Source organism: Rutilus rutilus (genome assembly GCF_951802725.1).
Source record: "Rutilus rutilus genome assembly, chromosome: 5".
Taxonomy (NCBI): Eukaryota; Metazoa; Chordata; class Actinopteri; order Cypriniformes; family Leuciscidae; genus Rutilus; species Rutilus rutilus.
Window position 1 is genome coordinate 45,875,986 of NC_140213.1, and position 21,639 is coordinate 45,897,624.

The 21,639-nt window shown below is 38.0% G+C and overlaps 3 protein-coding genes across 5 annotated transcripts in view; 2 read left to right on the plus strand and 1 right to left on the minus strand.

Moving 5' to 3' along the window:
• garre1 (granule associated Rac and RHOG effector 1) overlaps positions 1-4,736 on the plus strand; it is a 45,296-nt gene extending 40,560 nt beyond the window's left edge. For all 3 annotated transcript variants that reach the window (XM_084409618.1, XM_084409617.1, XM_084409619.1), the window contains exons 12-14: positions 515-652; positions 748-826; positions 2,831-4,736. In XM_084409618.1, the coding sequence (XP_084265744.1) occupies positions 515-652; positions 748-826; positions 2,831-3,175 (562 nt within the window). In that variant the 3' untranslated portion in view covers positions 3,176-4,736. The remainder of the gene's footprint in view (positions 1-514; positions 653-747; positions 827-2,830) is intronic.
• Positions 4,737-6,990: 2,254 nt separating this feature from the next.
• Positions 6,991-9,466, minus strand: ss18l2 (ss18, like 2). Its single transcript, XM_084409632.1, has 3 exons — positions 9,130-9,466; positions 7,674-7,750; positions 6,991-7,599 (listed from the first exon to the last, which is right to left on the minus strand). Exons 1-3 carry the CDS (start codon positions 9,196-9,198, stop codon positions 7,488-7,490), a joined length of 258 nt encoding a protein of 85 aa, XP_084265758.1. The 5' UTR covers positions 9,199-9,466; the 3' UTR covers positions 6,991-7,487.
• Positions 9,467-18,069: 8,603 nt separating this feature from the next.
• The window catches only part of LOC311291139 (uncharacterized protein), a gene marked incomplete at its 3' end in the record, with an annotated part of 311,624 nt that continues 308,054 nt past the window's right edge, over positions 18,070-21,639 (plus strand). Inside the window, exons 1-2 of the mRNA XM_084410012.1 lie at positions 18,070-18,265; positions 19,834-19,959. Of these exons, the coding sequence (XP_084266138.1) occupies positions 19,901-19,959 (59 nt within the window). The 5' untranslated portion in view covers positions 18,070-18,265; positions 19,834-19,900. The remainder of the gene's footprint in view (positions 18,266-19,833; positions 19,960-21,639) is intronic.

Sequence of the window (21,639 nt, forward strand, 5' to 3'; positions counted from 1 at the left end):
ACACAGAGCATCCGCGGAGAGAGCCGTTACAGCGGCAAGTTCAAACTAGACGGGCATTTAAGAGATGCGGTATACAGTCATAACACTTATTACACAGAATTAGAACCACATAAATAATTATGGAGATAAGAGATATTGATTTCAGATTTAACTGTTTTAAAATCGTACCTGTTTGTATCTCATAATCCAACAGTGTACAAAACAATAGTCACAAAATGGCGGCAGCTGCGTTTGAATGAAACAAGAGAGAGCGAGTCCATGATACTGGATGGCATAACTGTACACAAAATATTGATTAGACTGAGTTTTAATATTTTATTAGCTCACTAAATGCAAAACTTCCACGAAGAAAAAACGTTCCTAGCAATGTATAGCGCTGCTGACATCAGTGAGCCTGTGTTTCTGTTCTCAGAGGTGGTTATCGGGGAATAACACACCGCTGGATGGTGCGATTGGCCAATCAGAATCAAGTATTCCACAGAGCTGTGTGATAAAGATGTTTGTGTTTGAGCAGGGAGGCGGTCAACAGCGGCTGGTCAGCCAATCAGGGGGATTCAGCCAGTTCGAGTGACGAGACCTCCTCGGCCAATGGGGACAGTCTGTTCTCCATGTTCTCTGGGCCGGACCTGGTGGCGGCTGTCAAACAAAGACGGTAACAAACATTTGATTTGTTCGTCAGAAACTTTTATCGGAAATGATTCATGTGTTTGAGATGAGTGTGTTGCTCATGTTGAGTGTGTTTTGTAGGAAACACAGCTGTGGTGAACAGGAAGTGTGTACTCTGCCCTCTCCTCCACTGCACCACACCAGTGACGACAGTAACCAGGTAGAAATCAAACACACACATGTTTATTCCATAATAATATGAGATGGAGTTTCACACAGTAGGTGCTTTCACATATGCAGCCGTTGCTGTAAATAGAATGTATACATTTTGTTATAGAATAAATAATTAACGTTTGGATTATAATAATTTGTTACATTTATATTGCGCTTTTCTGGGTACTCAAAGCGCTTTACATGGAAGGGGGAATCTCCTCAACCACCACCAATGTGCAGCATCCTCCTGGATGATGCGACGGCAGCCATATTGCGCCAGAACACCCACCACACACCAGCTTACTGGTGGAGAGGAGACAGTGATGAAGCCAATCAGTATATGGGGATGATTAGAAGGCCATGACATATACCCCTTTTCCACCAAGGCAGAGCTGGTGCTGGTTCGGAGCCAGAGCCTAGTTTCAAATCGGTTCTTTGTTTTTCCACCTGTAAAACTGGTTCTTAAGTAGCACCAAATCATTGCAGGGTCTAGAACGGAGCCAAGAAAGAACCGCTTGCGTCAGAGGCTGGGGGCGGAGTTACCGTGGCCAACAAGACTGAAGAGAAACTTGTGACCGCCATTTTCAAATAGCAGCTAATCGAGCTAACAGCAGCTAAACACGATGGACGCGATCTAAAATATAAATCTAAGGCTAAAGTCGGCATCTTATTGTTAAAAATAAATGTTATGTACATGCCGTTACTCTCGCTTGTAATCTCCGTCTGTACAAATAATGGCGAGCCGCGCGAACACGTTGGATCCGCCGTGTTTGGATGCCGATGTAGGTCCGCAAAGCCATGAACATCAATAGCAAAGCAACGTGCGCCATTGTTGATGATGTGTTTGTGTTTGGCGCCGCCGCGCTAACGTTGCTGAGAAAGATGAGACGTAGCTGTGACGTAAGACCTGGCTCTGCGTTGGCTCTTTTAGCCTGTGGAAAAGCAAACCGGTTCTTTGGAGGCTCGTCAGTCGAACCAACTCCGAACCGGCACTAGCTCTAGCTCCGAACCAGCACCTGGTTCTTGTTGGTGGAAAAGGGGTATGATAGAGGCCAAGGGGCAAATTTGGCTAGGATGTCGGGGTTACACCCCTACTCTTTTTAGAAGGACATCCTGGGATTTTTAATGACCACAGAGAGTCAGGACCTCGGTTTAATGTCTCATCCGAAGGTCGGTGCTCTTTGACAGTATACGGTCCCCATCACTACACTGGGGTGTTAGGACCCACACAGACCACAGGGTGAGCGCCCCCTGCTGGCCTCACTAACACCTCTTCCAGCAGCAACCTGGTTTTTCTCTGGAGGTTTCCCATCCAGGTACTAACCAGGCTCAGCCCTGCTTAGCTTCAGTGGGCAACCAGTCTTGGGCTACAGGGTGATATGGCTGCTGACAAATAATGGTGTGGTGTGGAGTGGAGTTTTTTGCACGAGTGCACATTTTTTCCCCAAAATAGTAGTAATATGCTTTATTTTTGACTTAGCCAGATAAACATAATTTCTGACAAATGATGTCACGTCAAATTCAGTGTGGCGTAACATGCAGGATGCCAGGAAGTTCACAGAAAGGACTCTTAAGATATGATTTGATTCTGATCATGAATATAACCGTTACATTTCTGAGAAACTTTTAAACTAAAAACTTTAAAATGCAGATGCAAGTGCTGGGCAATGATTAATCACATCCAAAATAAAACTGTGTTTACATGATATATGTGTGTGTGTACTGTGCATAATTATTTTGTATCTATAAATACACACACATGCATGTATATATTTAAGAAAAATGTGTTATTTATATATCAAATATTTATATTTATAATATACATGCATGTGTGTGTATTTATAGATACAAAATAATTATGCACAGTACACACACACATATCATGTAAACACACTTTTATTTTGGATGCGATTTAATCGTTCACCTTCTTGAACATGAATATTTGTCATTGGCCCTTCGGCACACTTTCATAGTTTTGCTCCATATGTGTGTTGTGCCGTTTGTGTTACAGGACAGCAAAACTAAAACATGGCCTCCTAAAGCCCCGTGGCAGCACTCCTCGCACACCAACACCATGCCCAATCCCAGCTCTTCCCTCTACCAGATGACCATCCCCTCCAGCCAATGGGGCGACTCCATGCAAATGTTGCAGTCTCCGGTGTGGTCGACAGCCAATGACTGCCCTCCATCCTCCGGGATCTCTTCTGGCTTCCCGTTCACACCACAACAACAGCAGCAGCAACAGCAGCAGCAACAGCAGCAGCAACAGGTTTCCCAGCACAAGATCCTGAGCAAAGGCTTCAAAACCTTCCCGCTCAAACCCGAGCATCGACCCTCATACCTACACCAGTACTGAGCTGGACCCGTGCTGGGAGAGGTCGAACCCAGGGTTTTATAATCCCAACACGGCTTCATCGTAGAAACCCAGCTGGGATTGTTCATCTTGTGGTGAAGTGTGCCGTAAACCTGGTCTAGAGTCCAACCTTGTGAACTAGAAGTGTTTTTATAGGGAAATTTGCATTTAACATAGTGGTTAATAACCTTTTTGTACACAGATGCGTGTCCCCAAACAGAAACGTAACTGCCTTCCACGCTGTCCGAACGATGCATGATTCATGTTAACAAACAGCAGCTAGTCGGACCATTTCACTGGCAGCCGCTTCGATCTCGATTCGTTCGGCTTCGAGTTTACACACGACTTTTTTCCGATATGCATGGCCAGCGTGCTCACTCACAGCGCACTATTGCAGCCGCATTACGAAGATCCGGGGTCCTGGTTCGCCAACCGGACGTCCCATATAACGATACTGTGTTAAAATAGCTGTAACTGCCAAATGTCATGTGGGACGACCCAGACCGCAGCTCTCAGCTACTGTTCCATAGCTTGTAAATGACTCGGAAAAAAAGACACAAAAAAGAACTATAAATAATTTACTTTTTATGAAGAGGCTTTGAGCAGGCTCGGCAGAAATATAATAATCATAGCAGAGGTGTAATTTGAAAGAAATACACTACTTTTTCAACGTCTGACAGATTTAAAAAGAAAAAAAGAAGAAAAAAAAGGATGTTAGCAGTAAGTAACTTTGTGCCATGTTGTTTTGAATAGCACTTGCAGATATTTTCTCTAACCAAAGTATTGTTTAGAGGGGGGAAATGGTGCTTGAACTTAAAAAAAAGAAACGTTGTTTGGGAGCGTAGTAGTAGTTATATCTAGAAAGAGAGAGAGAAGAAAAAAAAATCCTTTTATGAAAAACACAAACCCTTCTGTATGGTCTTCATCCCTTCTTCATCGCGTTTGTTTTCCCATTGGCTTTCTTCAGAACGACACTAACACTTCTCATAAATATAACATTTTATTCCTTTCAAATACAATATATTTCTTGTACAAATATTGACAGTATTAATCTTATTTTTGTATTTTCTTACACATTATACCATTACTCTATAAGTTAGCATAATATAGGCTTAATAATAAAAATAAGTAAAACGTTATTTTCCCAAGATGTGAAGCACATTTTTTTTTTTCTTCCTTTCCTACAGAGTTTAACTGTACCTTCTTTCTACAGAGGTTACCAAATACGCCATTATAAACACTAATAAATGGTTCTGGTCGGATTGGGATGGATTTATTTTTTTGGGGTTATTTTTGAGCCCAGATTCCGTTGGTTTCTGTGGTTTCGGGCTGCATCTTAAAAGCCCAGAATGTTCATTTCGTGACGTTTGCCGATGCCAATGTTGCCTGTATTTATGATATGACCATGTTTTCTGAAAACTAACATACTTACCATGTTTACAGAGAATCGTTTGCTGTATATAAATATATCTTTTTATAGTTCTGTGCTTTGCACAATCAAAAATGTAGGTTCGTTGCTTCGTCCGTGTTTTTCTCCCAAACTGTTTCGGCTTTTTTCTTCTTTTTTTTTTTAAAAGATAAAACATCTTCAATGACCTTGGACTGTAACGCTCAACATTTCTCAGCTGTGTCAAAATGGTTTACTAGTGGCTTCAAAAAAAATTAAAAGGAGTTTAAAAAAAAAAAAAAAGAGAAAAAAAAGAAAGAAATGATGTTGCCCTGACAGAAGATATGATGGGCGACTGCTTGGCTTATGTTGCTTATTGTTCACTAGAGCTGGCAACTGATTATTTCCAAGTGTACCAGCAATGCAAAAAATAAATATATAACATAACATCTGCTTTCATTTGTCTTTGACTCATTTTGCATGCAAACTGAGAGCTTTCACATTTCGTATCTCCGTAACGTTTGTTAAAGCTACACTGTGTAATTTTTAAAGTTGATTCTTAGCAAAAAACACTGTTCTTTTTAAAAGTATATGTGCTCATTAATGTGTAATTACTTGTACCAACTAATCAAGTATTCTCGTAAGTGTAATCTGCCATTTAGAATACATACGACCGAGTCGCTCGAATGGCGGAAGCCATGTTGTGCCTCCATCTTGAAAATACATTAGTCAAAGAGGGACATACCTGGAAATTCAAGCTTCGCCTTTTGCGTTTTTACACTCAGTGACACCGTGACGAATGTGAGGGGGAAATTACTCGCGACTACCGGCAGATTTGAAATAATACGGCCACCGTAGGAGTTAAAGGGATACTCCACTTTTTTCGGAAATATGCTCATTTTACATCTCCCCCAGAGTTAAACAGATGAGTTTTACCGTTTTAGAATCCATTCTGCCGAACTCCGGGTCTGACGGTACCACTTTTAGCATAGCTTAGCATAGATCATTGATTCAGACGAGTCCAGTAGCATTTCTTTCAAAATGACCAAAGAGTTTCAATATTTTTCCTATTTAAAACTTGACTCTTCTGTAGTTAAACCGTGTACTAAGATCGACGGAAAATGAAAAGTTGCGATTTTCTAAGCCTATATGGCTAGGAACTACTCTCATTCCAGCGTAATAATCAAGGAACTGTGCGGCTGTACCATGGGTGCAGCAGGCGTAATGATATGACGCAGCGCCTGAAAATAGTCCCCAGCTCGGTAACTTCTTCCAACGTGACCGGGACTAAGTTTGTCTAACCTATTAGACCTATTTTCAGGCGCTGCGTCATATCATTACGCCTGCTGCACCCATGTTACGGCCGCTCTTTGGTCATTTTGAAAGAAATGCTACTGGACTCGTCTGAATCAATGATCTATGCTAAGCTATGCTAAAAGTGGTACCGTCAGACCCGGAGTTCGGCTGAATGGATTCTAAAACGGTAAAACTCATCTGTTTAACTCTGGGGGAGTTGTAAAATGAGCATATTTCCGAAAAAAGTGGAGTATCCCTTTAAAACGCCCTCAGAATGCGAGAGGCTGGAAAGTAATATAAGAGCCCGTCTATGGAGAGCCTGGCCACTCCCTATTAAGTCCTATTGTACTGAATTTTGGTTGTAGTTCCACCAGAGTTCCACTGGGGGTGATCGCCCATGAGTGCAGATTCGATTGTAGGTTTTGCAAGTTCAACATGGGTTATAGGTCGAAAGTTGAATGAACGAGTACTTGTGTCCTTTCGATTTCTTACTGGTTGAGTTGTTGTTGCCCATAACACGCTAGCATTCTGCTAATGAACGCTGATTGGTCAGTGAAGGACTGATTCCGACCAGAGATACCGCTTGATGGCATCGTGGCATCCGAAGCAGGACCAGAAACAAACAAAACAAAAACTCTTCTAGCACGTGTGTTTACCTGTGTCAGCTGTGTTGTCGATGCCTCGAGAGAAAAGAAAGTGCAGAGCGCGAAAGCACCAAAGTGACTGAAGGATTGCCGTAAAGCAGTATCTCTGGTCGTACGATGTGTATGACGTCATTGACACTTTAAAAGACTTTTTAAAGCAAATAAGTGACTCTAAAAAATCGAACACCCAGCAATGTGTCATTTCTTTGCATTTCCTTTCGAATACAACATTCAAATTACTAGACAAAAAATTATATCCTGAGAAAAGTGGATTTTGAGGGGTATAGCGCCATAGACCTCCATTCATTCTGCACTCGTCCTGTGAGCGCCCTCATGTGGAGCCAGAGTGGAACTGCAACCAGTTCAGAAGCCGGACATTTACTGAGTAGAAGTTCTCCCCTTAATAGACATTCTCTGGTAATATTCAGTTGGTAGTCATAAACAATTTCACTGCTAGATGGGAGTAAATCCTACACAGTGTAGCTTTAATTCATGTTCTCAATTTTCTTTATTGCAGTTAAAAGTCAGAAGGCCAGTACAACAACACCAGAAGTACTTCAATGACATGTGGATTCAAAAGGAATCTTATTTGCATTTTGTGCAGAATGGATTTAAACATGGTATTTTATTTTTGGCATTTCATATATTTATTATACATAGTATTAAAGTATAAATATTTGAAATTATGTACATAAATACAGTGTTCCCCAGCAAAGGGATTCCTAAATACAGTTTCCCAAAACATCTGGGATTCCTTTTGGCCAATGGGATTCTGTTTTCTTAAGGATTCTGATAAAAAATATATATAAATAACCAAACAACCAGATGGGAAAACGTTCGCAATAATGTTTGGTACCTAAATTTGGCACATACATCACTTGTATTCACTCATATTCGAATGTACATAAACAACTGAGCTGTTGAGCAAGACAATAGTTAATTATACATTTATTATAACACGTTTACAATATTCCTGTAACCAGAACATCTAACTGACTGAGTCGTTTGCAGAAGTCTGCGTCTCCTCCGGCACGATCTCTGCGCCGGCATCAGCTATAGTTCCCAAATACACGATGTTCCGGTGCAAAATCTGCTGGTATCTGTGAAGCAGAAGTACATACTTCATTAAAAGCACTAAAGCATATGAAGAGAACAGTGCATGAAACACACGTACTGAACACACTCGGTGGCTCGGCCCTTCTGCAGATACTCTGTGATGCATCTCACCAGCTGATCGTTCTCATCCAGCAGCTGCAAAACAGTGGCAATCAGTTAGTAGCCTAACTTCAGGAAACACTTATAAACTTTACATATTATACACTTATAGGTTTGCACCAGAAAGGTAATTTAGTTCATGACCATTTCAAAGAATCTTTCTGAACCGCTGACCTATTGACGAACACGGAAGCGCAGATGAAGTAAAACAAAACACTGATCATGAATTACTTGGCATATGCTACTCCTAAATCCTACATCATTCATCGGGTCAGAGGTCACTCTCCCGCCGGAACTAGACTCTCATATGGTCGTTACCGGAAGCCAGTGATTATAGTTCATTATAGAGTTATAATTATGGATATTTTTCTTATAAAAATGCATGGCTTTGCTTCAGAAGGCCTCGAATGGATTACTTTTATGATGGATAGATGTGTTTTTTTGAGCTTCAATATCTCAGGTACCATTCACTCCCATTATAAAGCTGGGGAAATTCAGGATTTTTTCAAATTCGGTTGAAATAAGAAAGTCATACACCTAGGATGGCTTGAGAGGGTGAGTAAATTATGGGATAATTTTCATTTTTGAGTGAACAAATCTTTGAGGTTGTACGGTACCTATCTCTTTTTTATATATATAGTATGTGATTTGAGCTTAAAGATATATTTCTTTATTTTTCTTGTTTTGCATTGCAAATTTAATTTTATTCACAAGAACAAATGTCTCATCAACACTGTCTAGATTCTTTCATGTTAATTTTCTCTTAAACTCAATTTAAAATAACACATTATATGATCTGCCTTACTGATTAAGGCTTTTGTTTACCTGTTTGTATTTTCCTATTTCAAATGCAGTGTTTTTTCTCAACAGCAGAAAGTCCTTGTCTAACTTAACTTGTTAATTTAATTGCAGTTTTTTAGAGAACAAAATCAAAACTAGGGGTGTTTACTTGCTTTGGAATTTTGATCAGTAAATGTTAAATCGGCAGCGTTCACACTTATTTAATAATAGGTGCGACTCCAGAACTCTCGCGTTCACACCGCAGCAAACAGAAGTGGCGCGAATTCATCGTTTAAAATTTCTTAACGAACACATTTTTAAACTTGCGTGAACGCGCACAACGGACAACTACGAGAGCAGCTCCTATGAAAGAAACTGACTGGATCAACAATCTTTATATTGAATTTATCAAATATCTGCATCTCCGTAAGTTACCAAAAACACACAACAACACATACGAGACTCACATAAATGACGTAACGTTAGTTGTCAGTACGGTTCCGTCACTTCCGTGAGTCCTGAAAACATAACTTATATGGCTGAGGTCGTTTATAGAAACTAAAGCGGTCGTTTCTCCCATAAATAACCGAACTGTGTGTGTACGAATTAAGCACTGAGTTCAAATGTTTACTCACTCTTTGAATTGTCTCCTGGTTGATTTGCGCTTTTCCGCGCTGCCGTTTGGGAACAAAAACAACAGACATTTTCACGGGCTCGAAAACTCAAAGCACCGATGCGCCTCACACGGATATATTCAGCTCAAAGAGCTTCTGCAGATGAGAAACCGCTCCAGAAATCGATGAATATCAACATTTTATTATGTGACCAACAATAATCTCCATCAGGGCGACTCGTTTCTTCTGTGTTGTTCGGATCTTTTAGTGACTCTGTTCATTACTGACCCCTGCGGGTCATTCTGCAGCACTGACGCTTTTTCTCTTGCAAACTCCAATATTATGAAGCTGCAGACTCGGAGCCTGCATCTACCGGCATCTACAGACCCGCACCCAGAGTCCCGCATTCTCAGACCCCTCGTTTTTCGAGACAGCGCCTCCTGCTGTTCAGAAGATCGTATAACACCCTTATCCAAATGCCATTGAAAACAATAGGATGCAATATTACAGTCTCGTTTTTAAAGTTATCCAAATAAATATTTGCGTTCCCTGCTTAATGCATGTGCCAAAAAAACTTATTGTGTTCTCTGACTAACAAATTACCCAGTAGTTTTTGAGCATGGGTGTAATTAAAAGAAAATTACTGATGGAAGGGATACAATTAGCCTACTATGGAAGCTTGTTTCCGCCACTGAATAATAAATAAATAATAATAATTGCGACTTTTTATCTCACACTTCTGACTTTTTTTTCCTCACAATTGCGATATATCAAGTCAGAGTTTTTGACTTTTTTTTCCTCAGAATTGCGAGATATGAAGTCGTAATTCTGAGAAATAAAGTCGCAATTGCAGATTGAACTATCTTCTGAAAAATATTATGTGATAGCCTATTATATTGCTACGTTTTTTTTTTTTTCAAATTCCATTTTTTTTTTCAGTTCAACCTATAATGGTAATTACCATTATACCATGCTAACATTACAAAACCTGTTTTTTGATATTTTGAATGCGAAGCAAAACTCAAATAAGAATAGACAAAACACCAATAATACACAATTCTATACTTTATTTAACGATCACCTAAACATCATCTTGCTGTAAACAGGACAAAGCAAAGAAAAAAGGAAAGAATTGTGTTAGTGACTTTACTTTACGTCTTCAATTGCATTAAAAAAAAACTCCTCATTTATAAGTCGCTTTGGATAAAAGCGTCTGCTAAATGAATAAATGTAAAATGTAGGCTAATGTAAATGCATAAGGTAAAATAATTTCTGGTAGGCGAATGTTCCTTCTTTTTTAATTCTTTTTGCAATCACTCTGTCAAATTCCTCGACTTCACTAAAATAAAAGATGAATGCCATTGTCAAAAATATTGTGTAATAATAAATAATATTTTTTTGCAAATGCAAATTACAAGCATATCTAGGGTGATAAGTCGGGCCACGGAGGAAATGGCTGGCAACAACTTCATATCAGTTAAATTAATATTGATTCATTTTAATACTTACGTTTTATAAGAACTAATTTAAGTAAAAGAGGCGAAAAAACATACATTAACGGCTCAAATTTTGTTACAAACTATCTTTACAAATATTAAATGGACTATTCATATGTTGGTGTATCGATGAGCTATAAAGTATAGTTTGATTAAAAAAGAAACCGAATGAGGTATGATTCGCTAAATAAAATTGACGATACTCACGTTCTTCACGTTTATCCGATCTAATTTGATAGGAGGCACTGTCTCGAAAAACGAGGGGTCTGAGAATGCGGGACTCTGGGTGCGGGACTGTAGATGCAGCAGGCTCCGCCTCCGAGTCTGCAGCTTTATACTACTCGCAAATCACTGCAGTTCAGTCAATATGCAATAGATCGTCATCATTATACCGAGAACAAATGTAAAACAAGCTCACCAAGTTGATACAAAATACTTTACATATGTATGTATTGCATAGAAATGTCGCAGGAGCTTGAGTTTGTTGCCACAAGAGTTATAATTTACTCACCCTCAGGTTGTTCCAAACCTGTATACATTTCGTTGTTCTGTTAAAAACAAAGGAAGATATTTTGAAGAAAGTTTGTTAAAAAAAAAATTGTGACGTACAATTACAATCCCTTAACACACCACACAAGTCCACATAGACCTTCTGGGGGAGAGGGGAACAAAAGCACAGAAGTGCCAAGTGCCATAAAACAATACAGTTTGAAGATAAAACTATGCAGCACAGGTATACAAATATATATATACACAAATGTATTTTTGGTTTAGTTTGACTACACTTAAAATCAATTTAAGTGTTAGTTAATCAGTGCATTTATATTAGTGTACTTAAGCACCACAGTTGGCAAAATGTACTTATAACTAGTAGCATACATTAGTGTTTCCCCTAGGTTTACAGGTTTGGGGGGGGGGGGGGGGGGGGGGTTGGTTGGTTTGGGAAAATCACACAGACGCTATCTATCTATCTATCTCTATCTATCTATCTATCTGTCACATAAATTGGTTGTCTGGGAGGGTAATGGTTTGTAAAAGTTAAAAAATGTTAACATAAGATACCTCTTTAAAAAAATAAATAAACATATTTAAATCTTTTTAAAATTGACTTTTGCAAATAACCTTTGTTAAATTTATAGAAGTATTTGTTAATATTAATGGACCAGAGCTTAAATAGTTTTATTTTTTAACTAACAACTAAAAAAAGATTTATAAATACTAACCAATATATATAGGCTATATACATTTTAAATGGGCTTTTTTTATGAGAAGTTTTTATTTCTATGATGCATTTATTGGAATAATCCTGTCAGACGCACCACTGCTGTGAACGCGCGTTCACGTAAACACAATTTAAACAATGTATTATTCAATACATTACTTCTATATAATTATATATTAAGTTGCTCAAGCAAGTGGTAAAATATTTAACCATGTACTTATATTAAAATCTTTTGTATTTAAATTTTAATACAATAAATCTTGCATGTCACAAAGAACTTGTTTTTCCACCTCCACGAATAAGACGAGTGTTGTTCATTATGTCGCCTTGTTGAGGTAAATTGTAGTTTTCCTTGCTTTAACTCAGTCTTAAAGTGAAAAAAGTAGTAATTAATTAAATAAATTTATGGTGAGATTACTACATTTTATTTAATTAATCGCACTTATGGTGAAATTACTACATTTTCAGGTCAATCGGTGTTCATTTTGACCACGAAACATGCGCTGTCACTTTAATTCAGCGTTTGCAGCACAGCAGAAATAGACTCGGTGCAGAAACGATCTCTGCACTGCTGTATACGCACCGCAACTGGAACAGATCGATCATCGACGGACTGCATCCTCGTGCAGTGTGACGCCCGTTTCACACATACTCCGTTTGCAGTGCGTATGCGGTGCGTATTTTTTTCCGTATCCATGTTAACAGGTTAGAGCTTTCACACTGCACGCGGTTGCAGTCCGTCGATCCATTCCAGCTGCGGTGCGTATACAGCAGTGCCGCGATCGTTTCCGCACCGAGTCTATTTTTGCTGTGCTGCAAACGCTGAATTAAAGTGACAGCGCATGTTTCGTGGTCAAAATGAACACATATTGACCTGAAAATGTAGAAATTTCACCATAAATGCGATTAATGAAATAAAATGTAGTAATCTCACCATAAATGTATTTAATTAAATACTACTTTTTCCACAAGACCGGGGTAAGCAAGGAAAGCTACAATTTACCTCAACAAGGCGACATACAACACTTGTCTCATTCGTGGAGGTAAAAAAAACAAGTTCTTTGTGACATGCAAGATTTATTGTATTAAAATTTAAATGAAAAAGAAAAGGCATGCAAGTGGGCTGTTTTTGTCAATTTTAAGTTTTAATTTAAAATGTTTGCGATTTCATATGTAGGCTACATGGTTAAATTTTATCACTTGCTTGAGCGACTTAATATAAGTAGAAGTAGGCTATGCATTGGATAATAGGCTGCCGTTGTTTAAATTGTGTTTAAACGTGCATACGTCTATTAAAGAGTGTATGTACAAAGAGAATCGCAATGCTGAGACGTTAAGACCGGGGTAAATCAATGGAAAATACAATTTACCTCAACAAGGCGACATAATGAACAACACTCGTCTCATTCGTGGAGGTGGAAAAGTTCTTTGTGACTTGCAAGATATTATAATATAAAGATTTAAATTATGCAAGGAAAGGGTATGAGTCTGCTGTTTTTGTCAATTTTACGTTTTAATTTAAAATGTAGGCTTTGCGATTTTAAGTAGGCTACATGGTAAAATATTTTACCACTTGCTTGAGCAACTTAATATATAATTATATAGAAGTAATGCATTTAATAATATGTTGTTTAAATTGTGTTTAAACGTGAATACATCTATTAAAGAGTGTAGGCTATATGTGTACAAAGAGAATCACAATGCTGACAAAAAAAAAAACATTTTTTAAATAAAAGTTGCTGATAACTTCTTGATTTGAAATACAAATTGAAAGTATGTATTTGTGGTATAGCCAGCAGCGGATCAGTTACGCACTGCAAACGCAGCATATGTGAAAGCACTATTGCGCGTGCTGCTCCTGCACTGCATACGCACTGCAACACGCACCGCACACGCACTGCACACGGAGTATGTGTGAAACGGGCGTGAAAGCTCTGTTAACATGGGTACGGAAAAAAAAATACTCACCGCAAACGAAATATATGTGAAACGGGCGTTAGACTTGGAGCAGGAGAGCTACTCCGGCTGCTACTCGCAGTAGAGCGAGTGTTGCCATCTTCAGTTCAGCGACACATTTCAAGCCGCGCGCTCTCTGTCCGCTAGTGCTCAACTGTATGTGACGCAAGTGTTTGTTTGTGTGTGAGTGTGCGCACTCATTGGGATAATTGTAAACACAGACAGAAAAGACATGCCATCGTGGAAATAAGATAAATAACATATGCCATTTAGGTTTTTATTATTATAAAATAACAAATTGTAATCTGTCGCTATAAAGAAAATCAAATCAAATTTACTTGACCTCCAAGGGGGGCGGTGGGAGCCGTTAGGAGTGCGGGGCGCCCCCCTTATATAATGGTAGGGGAAACACTTTTAAGTCAATTTAATTTAAATGATTTGAACATTTTTAAAGCATTCAAAGCACACTTTTAAGAAATACAGTGATAAAACTCCTCTGTATATGTTTGCGGTAGTATAGGGCCTACTTTATTTCAATGCACTACAAATCAATTTAAGTATTAGTGGTATTTTTAGTATACTTTTTCAAGTGCACTGAAGTACTACTGAAGTAGAAATATACTTGTGTACTACTACTAAAATACTAAGTGTATTTATAGTGTATAACTTTTACAATTTTATTTAGCACAAAAAAATAAGAATGTAGCCTACTACAAAATGTACTTGCTTGTATTTTTTTTTTTTTTTTTTTTGTGCATTCAAGTATATACTTTTTATCTCCCGGGTTGCCGCAGAGTGTCGCTGTGGTATAAACATTATGTAGGAAGATATTCTTTTTGTAATGTGACAACCACCATGATATGATATCACAGAGAGGTCCCAGATCGGCTGTTAATGCAGTCTGGAGACAATCACGATTTTAGATCCCGATAGTGCCACCTTCGGTGACGCAGTTTAGAGAGACTGACTCAAAAGGGAACGTCACCGGTTACCTAACGTAACCTCGGTTCCCTGAGAAGAGGGGTTCATTTGGAAACAAAGCTAGTCTATTTCTAAACGTATTGGTGCATGTCCACTACAGCCAATAGAATCTTTCTGCAGCCTGCAAGACTTCAAGTTACGCCCACTTCGGGTTGATCACAGTTTTTTTCGACTTGAGGTGCTCTAAGCGATGTTGGGTGACGTCACTTCTTGTTGACGTTCGAAGTATTGTCAAACAAAATGGAGGCTAGCTCGACCCTCCCTCCTCCTCATCCCGTCCCCTCCTCCTCCCTTCCGTGTTTCCTGAAACAGGCTTTTCCGATGTAAATTTGGTAAATTCGCGGTCCTTCTTCTTTTCTCTCTTCTTTGCCATATGTTCATAGAAACGTCCAAAATTCAAGAGAATAAAATTGTAACGTTAGTCTTCTTCTAGGACATCTCTCCTCTAGCTAACTTCCCTCTTCATGCTTCTCTCTCCTCCACTCCCCACACTTCATGTGCACACAGACCAGTCGGTGTATGACATCAAAGTAAAGTACTGCGAGAGCGATTAGAGAACAGACAGTTCCGTATGCTTTTGATTCGCTCTCGCCCGATGTGAAAGGCAACACAATGAGGGTTTATGCAAACCCAATCTAATATGTTCTGGGACTAATATTGTCTGTTCTGGGCTACTGCGGCAGCATTACATCCAATAGAAATCAGATCTCAGAAAGTGCCCCCAGCCACACAAAAATAGTAGAATCTACTCCTTGTAGTTTTCCCCTCTGTCCCTATAGAGTGTTTGCTCCTACGTCACGGTTTGGTCAGTTACTCGGATGCGCGGCCATATTGGAGATACTCGGAAGTAAACAACAGCATGGATTGCACTGTTAATGTACTACTGAACTGAACACATTGTTACACTAATTTATGATGTCTAAACGGAAAAAAAACATGTGGAAGCTGCTAAATCATATAGAGAAGGACTTTTGAGCATGCAATTTTGACAAACTAAAGTTAATATGTGGTAAAGATCCGAACAAGCTAGTTTCTTAGTCGTGGACTGACGACACGACAATTCTTCCTTCTATTTCTTATCCCGACATAGGCTATGTTCAGATTGTCAGATTGTTCATATCTGATTGAAATCTGATCAGAATTATAATTTTTTCTCGTTTCTACCTCCGATAGTAGCACCTCCAATTCACTTTCTGTAAATTTTCGTTTCTTGCCGCTTGCTTTAGCCATTTTCTTACTGCTTTCTTTTGCCAAAGTGGACTCATTACCATATATAAATTGATTTAATTAAGGGAGGAGACTGGGTGGGACGTTGTGCTCGTGCATGTGCGCTCAATTGTACGTTAATTGGGATGTACAAAGAGAATATGCGTGGGATCCTTCGTACGCAGTGATTCATACATCTGTTTTGTTTTTGTGCGTACGCACATTTACATCTTTGTCCGTACGCAATGTTTTAGTATGAATTCAATGCAAGTCTTTGTACATGAGGCCCCTGGAGCCTGTAGATATACAGCCCAGGCAGTTTTATGCCCCTGTTGTTCCTGATGTGTCCAGTAGGGGGATATACTGCAAAATAACATCATTAAATCGACGCTCGAAACTTACACATTAATCATATTTAGCCCATTATACAGTACCGTGTAATCATATGGATCCTCGATGAAATATCTGCTGTACTATTCTCGTCATACAGCTACAAAACAGTGTCCTACAGAGCATTTTATGAAGACAAACACAATTTATCCCTTTTCTAAAATTCCAAGGGCCATTTAGAAGAAACAATATTGTTGTTCACAAAAAAAATATTTATTAACCCCATTTATGAATTATGATGACTCCCGTAGATTACTCTCCTATGGCTTTAACTGTTTTTCTATCCTCCCGTCAAAGTGCTTCTGCTCACTGATAAAAAAAAAATTAAAAAGGACATCCATGGTGAATTTGATCTTGTCACTGTGGGTGTGGGTGTGTGTGTGTGTTGGTGTGTGTGAGCTGCCCAGAATTGATGTCAGGTGAGTGTGGATTGCATCAATTTGCTCCTAATCTTCAAAGTAAAACGGCACAGGCACTTGTTGGTGGAACACTTTTGGAAAAAGTGTCAAGCCACTTCGATTTCTTTTGGCCACTGATGATTGACTGTGCAGAGAAAATTGAAAATGACATTAAAACATCTTTAAAAAAGAGATGGGTGTTTATATTTTATACAAGTTTAGAGAGAGAGATCTTCATTTCCTTTAGTAGCTAGCAAACACACACCTTTGTGAGATGCAAGTTAAAGATAACTTGGTAAAGACAGAGTATGATAAAACCCACATTAATTGCACATAGCCTACATTTTAGTCCATCAGTAAACTATTTTAAGAAAAATGTATATTAAGATATAAATGAGATAATTAGATCATCTCATTTATAAGAAAAAACTCAAACCAGAATCTACATTCAAACCATATGGGAAAAGTTTTTAATGTGTGTTTTATGTATGATGTTGGAAATAATAAAAATATTTGAGTGAGTGTGCAGTTTAACTCTTTACTTAGAGAGAGAGAGATACGATTTACATACATATATAAATATAAGCCTATTATAAATGTGTCTTTTGTGTGTTCACACCATAGACTGTAAAAAAAACATGTTCACATATTTCCAATATCTACTGTAATGTTGCCCCACCATGTGAAGTATGTTTTAATGCAAGGAGTAAACAGGGTCTTCCCAGAAGAGGCCATCTTACGCAAGCTAAAGCCAGGCAACAAAAGAAAAAATAAATAATAGATTTTATTAATTAATTAATTTATATTAAATCAAATCAATAGCCTATTTGGTGTGATCATCCCTTGCCTTGTTTTCTCCTAATGCAATTACAGTACCGGTAGATTTTGAGACTTGAGGATAAAAAAAACAAAAAACAGGACACGTGACAGGCAGTATGAGGAGCAAATGCGCACTGAGTTTTTAGAAACGAAACCGAAAGTGTTAAACGAAAGAAAACCACTTTTGAATAAGAAATAATATTAAGACTATAAAACTCGTCAAAACTCGCGAATTACAACAAGCGTATCAGTGAGAACACTCGTTTAAACAGCACACACACTGAGCTGTTTACACTGTCATAAAGTCACGCTCTGAGCGTATGTAAAAAAACAACAACATTTTAACATAATTTAACATAACACTTTTTAAATTACTTTTTATTACAAATAAAATAAATGATAAAAATGAATAAATGTAATGAACAAAAATTTGCGTTGCATTTACAATCCTGTGAAACGGGGTGCCCCCACTAACTGTGCACCTGCCGCCATTTCTCCATCATCACAGTTCTCAGCACGAGCGTGGCTTCATGCTTCCGCAAAAGGAGGATGTCATGTTGAGCAGTTAATCGATATGAACAGACGAGAAATCTCTTCCTGTCACTGTACTTTGCTTTGTACTCGTACTATGTGACAAGCGAACACTCTGAAGGACTGAAATGAAAGTTTAAATTCTCTTCAGACTTCAAGTAAGTTTTAGCTTTATTGATTTCAGTTATTTTGGGAAATATAGTATTGATTTTATACTGTTTATCACCGTAATTTAAAATTCGAAGTTTAAGTAGGCCTGTTTTATTCCGGAAGTAACGTTATTATAGTCCCGTTAGTCCAAACAGACGCAGATGCTGCTAGAAATGAACTTACACGAATTAATATTTTGAAGGCGATGAAAAAGTTAACACGAAGTTTATTCGAAAGGGTTATTTTAAACGAATAATACGTTTCGGAAGGTTTTCCTTTTTCATTTCGGGCGGTTGCTTTGTGATAATGCGAAATCGAAAGTATTTTAAAATAGACCTTAAGAGATCAGACAGATACATCTCATAGTGAATGTTCGTTTATGTCAAATATAATTAATAATAATAATAATAATACTAATAATAAGCTGAATATAATATTTTTTGGTTCACACAGATATTCATTTTATATATATATATATATTCGGTGTATAATACATTTTTCTCAATGTACAAATAAATTTAGGACCATTTTAAAAATAATAAAATAGATTGTGAAGTTGGGGCAATGATCAAATAAAAAATGAAAAGTAAAATAACTGAATAAAGTAATAAACAGTTTTGGAAATAAATTAGTGTAAAAAAAAGAAAAAGAAATGCAATACAGAAAGTTATGAACTTTATATGAGTTCAGTTTGCCACCTCAAGTTTTAACACAGTAGCCTAATTATAATGTCCATTTCTTAATGTTCTTCAATTTCCCTAATAGCACACGTAGGCCTACATCACACAGAGACATCTTTTTGATATCTACATTTACATCTGCAGGTTGTAGTTGCTCATCTGCAATATGTCTCTAAGACATTTAGATTAGATTAGATTTTAGACATTTAGAAAATATTTAAAATTAAGTTTATGATTTAGAATGTATGAAAAACTGCTTTCATTAAGACGTTTATCAGATGTTTCCACATTAAGCGTTCTTTAACAGGCATCTTAGAGACATACCTGTGCAATCTGGGTTAGACGTGTTGTGAGAAGTTTTAAGCCAGCAATGTTAGCAACGCTTCCCTGCGACTTATTAATAAAGATGCTTCGCTACTGAATGGCTACATTAGCTATATTACTCTCTAATGCTCAATTAATAGAGAGATATGCCCCCCCCCCCCCCCCCCCCGATCCTCGATAATGAATTCAAATAAATGCTATGATTCATTCATTCAAATAAATGTAATCTTATGCAATACTTCATCTCCGTGTCTGATCCGTCGAAGCAGGCAGAATGCTAGATCTAATGAGCCATATAGGTGATGAAAATGTAAAAAAAAAAAAGTACCCTTCAGGTCAAATATTGCACGGCAAACATCAATAACAGCTTTAAATTGTCAGTACTGGGAAATCCACAGCTGTGCATGAAACAATTTGAATGCACTCTGCTTTATGTCATGTGGTTCTTTGCCTCCATGCTGTGCTTTAAAATCATTTAATTTACAGCTGGTCGTGAATTATCCCTTAATGAACGATCTCTACATGGCCGTATAGTTGTTTGTAACGTCTCATTAACATATTGTCATCTCCAGGTCATGTTGAGCTGACTGTTTTACAAACCAGTGCTGATCTGTTTGCACTGGTTGTTCAGCTGCAGTAATGTCGGAGGAGCGAGGAAAGGACTCTCTCTCTAAGATGAGTCTCTCAGAGAAACAGAGGTAAGACTGCAGCCGTTTTCACACAATCATTTTAAACACTACTGGTGTTTCAGGTTTTTTCCTGTGAGGAACAAAACCCTAACAAGGAGTGCTTCTCTCACTATTGTTGTGCGCAGAAATTTTGTTTAGAACTTCCTAATGTTTTACACAGTTGACACTAATTCTAGAACAAACAGCTTGTTTCCATCCAATCGAATCTCTGTGGAGTGAAAAAAAAAAAGAACTTTTGGCAAATCAAATGTGAAATACCGCAAAAGATAACTGGTGTTTCCAAAGTTAATGTCTGCGGTTAAGATAGAAATAATGATTCATATAGTTTTTGTTAAACTGTATATAATTACCATTTGGAACATCAAATGTCTTGATTGATGCAGAGGAAGTTTTGTAGTAAAGTGTTTTTTTTTTCTTCTGCTCTTTGTCTTAAGTGAAAGATCAGACTCTGTGACCGTTCAAAAGGTGGTGATCACTCTCTTAATCTTAATTATTAGCAAGCAAGTAAAGATTTTTAACTGAAGCCAGGCTGAATGAATAAACACTGTTATTGCACTCCTGACAATAAATCAGACCCTCAGTCACCACAGTAAAAACAAGAGATAGTATATAATGGTATAGAATGGAAAAAACATCTCTTAACTCAATTAATAAGTTTTGCTGTAACTTCTGCTAGTCGTGTCATCATCAAATTTCTTTGGTTTTGGATATGCATCTTTAAATTGATCCTCATAATTAGAGACATTTGAAGCATTTGGTATAAAACTGTACTTTTCACCATTATCTCCACTAAAGCTGAAATACATAGCAGTGTATGTATGCTGCTGTGCAGATGTATCAGCTGCCTTTCCTTGAGCTGCTTTTACCTAAACATAAATGTTAGATAGAAAAGAAGACATTTCTTCATAACATGTCATGTTCACACAACTCAGTTGATAGCACTCATTGTTAACCCCTTCCATTTCCATAAATGGGGTCTTCCAAACAATATCCAAAGCAAACATCTTTTTTGCTTTTCTTTTTTTTCCTTTTTTTTCCCAAAACAAAAGTTACCATCCCCCCTTATGATACATGTTCCAACCCGTGCATCAATTTAGCACATTGGTTGAATAAATGTTTCGGGAAACAAGGTTTGCCATCACCACTAAACCAAACTTCGTCTTTAAAGGGGAACTGAAACGAAATAGGAGGTAAAGGTAAAATAACAGATGTGTTATCTTTGTTATATGTGGTAGGACACTTAAAACTGCTGAAGTAGTTACAAGGGGGGAAAACAGTGATGTTAGTTTGTTGTTTTGTTACTAGGGTTCAGCCATCTTGAGCTTCAACGGTCCGTGACGTCTCTGGCATGATAGGCTTCCATGACAGCTCCAGCAAAATAGCATCTCAAGAGCATAACAGATCGAGAGGGGGGTCTTATTGCATTGCAAAAATTGTGATCTAACTAGCGAATATAACACCTCTGATGCCATCAAGGACTGAATAACCTGTTTGCAAAATGAATGTGGCATAAATGTGACCACGGCGGGACCTGTAAACAAGTTTCACTCACCCCTTAATTGTTATCGTGATGTCCACCTTCACCATAGATCACCTTGCTAAATTAATCCGACATCGAGGATGCTATCCAATATAAGCAATATCCATCATCGACACCTGCAAGATACTTGTTACTGTGATTTCAGCCGC